Source organism: Mastomys coucha, unplaced genomic scaffold (genome assembly GCF_008632895.1).
Source record: "Mastomys coucha isolate ucsf_1 unplaced genomic scaffold, UCSF_Mcou_1 pScaffold21, whole genome shotgun sequence".
Classification (NCBI taxonomy): domain Eukaryota; kingdom Metazoa; phylum Chordata; class Mammalia; order Rodentia; family Muridae; genus Mastomys; species Mastomys coucha.
This window is the reverse complement of record NW_022196904.1, coordinates 14030951-14036693: the sequence shown is the minus strand read 5'-3', so window position 1 is coordinate 14036693 and position 5743 is coordinate 14030951. Positions and strand designations below refer to the sequence as shown.

General features: G+C 42.6%; 1 protein-coding gene across 2 annotated transcripts in view; it reads left to right on the top strand.

Annotated features, from left to right (window-relative positions):
* Positions 1–5743, top strand: part of Sae1 (SUMO1 activating enzyme subunit 1) — a 54578-nt gene that overhangs the window by 9970 nt on the left and 38865 nt on the right. For both annotated transcript variants that reach the window (XM_031385440.1, XM_031385441.1), the window contains exon 3: positions 4359–4532. In XM_031385440.1, the coding sequence (XP_031241300.1) occupies positions 4359–4532 (174 nt within the window). The remainder of the gene's footprint in view (positions 1–4358; positions 4533–5743) is intronic.

Genomic DNA, 5743 nt, shown 5'->3' with positions numbered 1-5743 from the left:
GATTTGAACTCAGGACCTCTGGAAGAGCAATCAGTGCTCTTAACCACTGAGCCATCTCTCCAGCCCCTCTAGGTGAATATTCGTTAAACATTTTCAGAGAAAGGAGAAGGCAACCTGACTAGCTTTGGCCTCTGTCACCAGTCAAGAGGACCTCTATTATTGAAGTTCATCAGTAATCAAGATCTTCTAGGTGTATTTGAGTGTATCAGTAATCACTGCATTAATTGTTGACTCAATGTGTAGGATTAGATCGTTTTACAAGTGTGCTGTGTACTGTAGATGAGAGGTGAAAAGGGTCTGAGCAGTTGTTGTGATGAGATGTAAGGAAGTGCCCTGGTATGAGAAACAGGAGAATCAGTTGGCACACGTATGCATGAACTCAAAGCCAAGAAGAGGTATAGAAGATGACTTGACTTTTTTTATTCTCAGAATTACTTGTGTTCTGGGACCTGCCTCCATCTGCTAGATAAGTAAATCTAGGGAGAGAAAGTTAGGTCTTGATTACTGCAGACCTCAATCTTGGTAAGGATTCCAGGGCCCATGCCTTTAGCCAGCTTACTGCAGGGCTACATTCAGGGGCTACATGCAGGCCAGGAATGTGAAGACAGGGTTTTGGCTTGGTCGATTAATGTGTTTTTAATGGCTTATCTCCAAAAGGTGGTAGATAAGAGCACTAAGTGATGAAGTCTGGTGGGATATCTGAGAAGACGTGACTTTCATAGACTGAGGTGGATGGCTGGGGAACAGTCTGTACCAAGAGTGACTTGAGAAATGACACCAGCTTTTTGTAGAAACTAAAATCATAAGTGAGTTTGTTTTGGAACTCTGCAGAGTGAAGTGAATGGACCCTGAGATGGCATGTTACACACAGCTGTACTTCACAGGGCCTAATGGAGATGAGAATGTTTTTATCAATGGAAGAGAAGAGCCAGGATCTAACTTCAGGGTAGTAGCATATTATGTGGTAGGTGATATCTGTAGAATGATGTCTATACTGTTTCTGTACACTTAGGCAATATAGTCAGTGATTGAACCAGGATTTGAATCTAACCAGAACGGCCCAGAGCCATCACCCTTAATCACAGACTTCTGCCTTGCAGTAAGGAATGAGATCCCAACAGGATGTGGTGACTTAAAAACATAACATTGGTAGAGGCTGGTTGCAAAAAAAATGCCACCCCTTTTTATTATTCATTTATTTATTATTATTAATATTTTTTCAAGGCAGGGTTTCTCTGTATACCTCTGGCTTTCCTGGAACTAGTTCTGTGTAGACCAGGCTGGCTTCGAACTTAGAGATCCACCTACCTCTACCTCCTGTGTGCTGGGATTTAAGGCATGTGTTACCAACTTCCAACCTGGCCCTTTTATTTATTTGTTTGTTTGTTTAATTTTTATTTTTTAATTTTTATTTTTTGGTTTTTTGAGACAGGGTTTCTCTGTGTAGCTCTGGCTGGGCCCATTTTCCTGATACTGCTGAATGTGTTCTTTGGATAGTTGGTAGGTGCCTGGAGAGGGGCAATGGGGGGAGATGACTTAACTTCCCCTGAACCTAGTTCTGGTGAACTCATTTGCTAAGTTAGATATTTTAAGTGATATGGATGGAATCTACTTGGTAACCCTGGTCTCTGAGGCGCTGCTGACATCTACCCTTAATGAAGAAGTCAATTACTCTGCTTGCTTCCTTGCCCCCATGGGGTGGGGACGGGATTCTTCCAATTCAGGGAAGGTCCCATGTGTATGTGCTAGGGAAGCACTTTACTACAGAGCACTAGTAATCACTCATTTTGCTAGCAGTTAAAAACCTACCCAACTTTAAGTAGAGGAAACCTTAAACTTTGCTTGGAGAGAGTTTCCCTTGTAAACACAAGAGGGTGCTCTTTAACCATCTATGGCCAGTTTTAAAAGGGTAACTGTAGTGTGTTGCAGCCTCAGGAGGAGGAACAGTCAGCTATCCTAGGGTTTCTATTGCTGTGATGAATACTGTGACCAAAAGCAGCTCAGGAAGGAAACATTTTATTTCAGCTTGTAACTTTGAGGTTACTCTGTGACTGAAGGAAATTAGGGCAGAAATGTGGAGGCAAGGACTGAGCCAGAGGTCATGGAAGCACTGCTTACTGGTGTGCTTTAGCTTCCTTTCTTATTTAGACAATCAGGGACACCTGCCTAGGGACGCCACTACTTATAGTGAACTGGACTCTCCTACATTAATCATTAATTAAGAAAATGCCCCCACGGACTTGCCTATAAGCAATCTGATGAAGGCATTTTCTCTCTCTCTCTCTCTTTTTTTTTCTCCTCGAGACAGGGTTTCTCTGTATAGCCCTGGCTGTCCTGGAATTCACTCTGTAGACCAAGCTGGCCTTGAACTCAGAAATCCGCCTGCCTCTGCCTCCCAAGTGCTGGGATTAAAGGCATGCACCACCAGAGCCGCCATTTTCTCATTTTGAGTTTCCTCTTCCCAAATAATTCTAGCTTGTTAAGTTGACCTCCAGAAAAACAAAAAACAAACAAACAAACAAAAACTAACATATTACTAGCTATAACTTTTCCTTTCTGATTTGTCCCCAACAAGACACTAAACAGTCTTTTTAAAAAATTCAAGCACTTTAACAGTTCAGTCTCTTTAAACATCCTGAATACCTTTCAAGGTTTCTCTAAAATACCCAAGTCTCCCAACTAACTGTGGGCTTCTGCAAAATTTAAAAAAAAAAAGAAAAGAAAAGAAAAAAAGAAAGTTAAGTGTTTTCTTACTCTTAAGAGGGAAAAACCTGAACACAGTCAAAGTCCAACAGTGTAAAAACCTTGGTGTCAGATGCCTGTGACTCAGGATCTTCTCGGCTCCAAAGATCTTGAGGAGCTCCATTCCACAGCTACTTCTGTCTTTGGTACTAGCATCTCCAAGTGCTGGCATCTCTGTGGCAACTGAGCTGAATCTTCACCACAGGCCCCTTTTGGGCTCTCTTCAGGCACTCTGACCCTGCAGTACCGAAACTGCTCTCCATGACTCCTTTGGCTGCTATGGTAAGGTACGGTCTTGACCCTCTCTGGACCACAGCTTCTGTTGCTGACCCTGAGCAAACATTTCCTTACAAGATTTTGCCTCAGTGATACTAGCTAACCTCTCATTTTGTTTTGTTAGAGACAGGGTTTGTCTATATCCTTGGCTGCCCTAGAACTAAGCAGATTATAACTCAACTCAGATCCATTTCTGTCTCTTAAGAACCAGGTTTAAAGACAAGAATTGCCATCTCAGATACCTGTTTCCTTCTTAATCACAGCTGATTCTTCAGCCCCATTGACAGTATCAGAGCAAAGGTTTCATTTTAGTGGTTCCAGTCTCCTAGAAATCACAGCCAATTCTTCAACTCCAGCTTACCAGAACTTCAGATTCCTAATTCAGAATATCACTTATCATGGCCCTGATAGTGCCTTTTCTTCCTTTCGAAACTTCACAAGCCAGGCCTCTAACCTCTGCAACTGCTCTCAGCATTCTTACCTATGAAACCTCTACTGAACAGCCCATTAAGTTCTGAGTCCTCTGGTTTTTCTGGCCCTAAGTCCCAAATACTTCCATAATTCTTCCCCAAAACAACATGAACAATGTGATTAGGTTTGTACCAGTTTTTGTCTGAGAGTCCTCTTTTCTTTTTTCTTAAATTACGTATTTTATTTATATGAATACACTGTCACTGTCTTCAGGCTCCCAGAAAAGTGCATCGGATTCTATTACAGATGGTTGTGACCCACCATGTGGTTGCTGGGGATTGAACTCAGGACCTCTGGGAGATCAGTCAGTGCTCTTAACTGCTGAGCCATTTCTCCAGCCCTGTCTGAGAGTTTCTATTGCCTTGATAAAACACTTGACAAAAAGCAACTTGGTGAGGAAAGGGTTGGTTTGTTTGGCTTACATGTCACAAGTCCATTGAGGAGAGCAAAGGTAGGAACTGAAGCAGAAGCCATGGAAATGTGCACTTACTCAAGTTGGTGGCTCTGTATGGCTTACTCAGTTTACTTTCTTTCATACCCAAGACCACCTGCCCTGGGATAGCACCACTACGGATGGGCTGGTCCTTTTTACATCAATCATTAATCAAGAAAATGCACTATAGACTTGTCCATGGGCCAATCTGATAGAGGCAGTTTCTCAACTAAGGTTTCCTCTTTTCTAGATTATTCTAGATTGTGTAAAGTTAACAAAAACTAGCTGCTACTGAAGTGTAGCCAGACCGAATTTTGTAGGGATAACAACAGTTGGTGTGGGCATTTTAGCAACCTTATATAGCCTAGATGTCTTTAAATTGACGGATTTACATTTCAGAAAGACTCCAAGAATTAAGGAGAACTTTTTTTCCTAGGTATCTCCAGAAGACCCTGGAGCTCAGTTCTTGATTCAGGCTGGGTCTGTGGGCCGAAATAGGGCTGAGGCCTCGTTAGAACGAGCCCAGAATCTCAACCCCATGGTGGATGTAAAGGTGGACACTGAGGATATAGAGAAGAAGCCAGAGTCCTTCTTCACGAAATTTGATGCGGTGAGTTTCTTAATATTAAGCCTGTTGGGAGAGTCAAGCAAGTTGAAGTAGTAGTGGAAAACTCTGTGGATTCATACCTCTAACCCTAGTGCTTGGGAGCCAGGGCAGGAAGGAGGACTGCTCCAAGCTGAGGCCAGCCAGCACTACACAACAAGATTAGCTGTGGGTGTGCGAGGCTTTCAGATCACATGCTCTGAACTTTCATCCTGTGTGTGTCTATAAACTGATCTGTTCTTTAGGCTTGACACATTGTATAAACGTTTGTAAGTAGGTCCAGTCTATTAGACCTATTGTGGTTGTGAGCTGCCTGCTCTGTGTCTGGGCTTCTGTTATCTGAGTTTCAGCATTAGCGTTTATCTTCCTTCAGAATCTTTGCTCACGTGTTCTGGAAATTTAAGTCGCTGATTAATTTTATTGCCAGCTGCACTTATTTGATAGAAATATCAAGCTACAGCATATGTTTTGTGTTAAGGAAGGAAGCAAGCAAGCAAACATACCTAGCCAAGCCTTGGTAGCATTTGACTATAATCCCAACATTTGGCAAATGGAATTAGGAAGGAATAAGAGATCACGACTGAGTTTGAGGCCAGTCTAGGCTACATGAGGCTATTTTGTTGGTTTTTGTTTTGTTTTTGAGGACAGTTGCTCTGTTGCCCTGGCCATCCTGGAACTTGCTCTATAGACCAGCCTGGCTTTTGAACTTGGAGATTTTGATGGTGCTGCACTTAAAGGCATACACCACCATCTCCTTGCTTTGTCTTTAAAAACAGAGATAACTAACATCCAACACAGTTGTTGAGTTGAGACAACAACTCAATGTGTCTGTGCCTTTTTTTTACACAATCACTTTGGCCGTGGAATTGACAGTGATACACCAAATGAGGCATATACAACTAACCTCATCTGTTCTCAATTCTGTGTCAGTGTCCATTGGGTCTTCCTGTTTGCTTTCCAGGCAGGATCTCTCTACAGAGCCCTAGCAGTCCTGTAGACCAAGCTGATTTGGAACTCTTGGGAGACAGGCAGAGATTTTATTTTCCCTTTCCTTGCCTCTTTAGTGCAGGGATTTAAAGGTTTGTGCTGTCAATCTGGCTTACTTCAGCCTCTTAAGACAGGGTTCCCTGTACCCTGGGAAAGCTTAAGAGATCCTGGACAAATAGTAAAAAACATTTTAAAGTGTGTGTGTGTGTGTGTGTGTGTGTGTGTGTGTG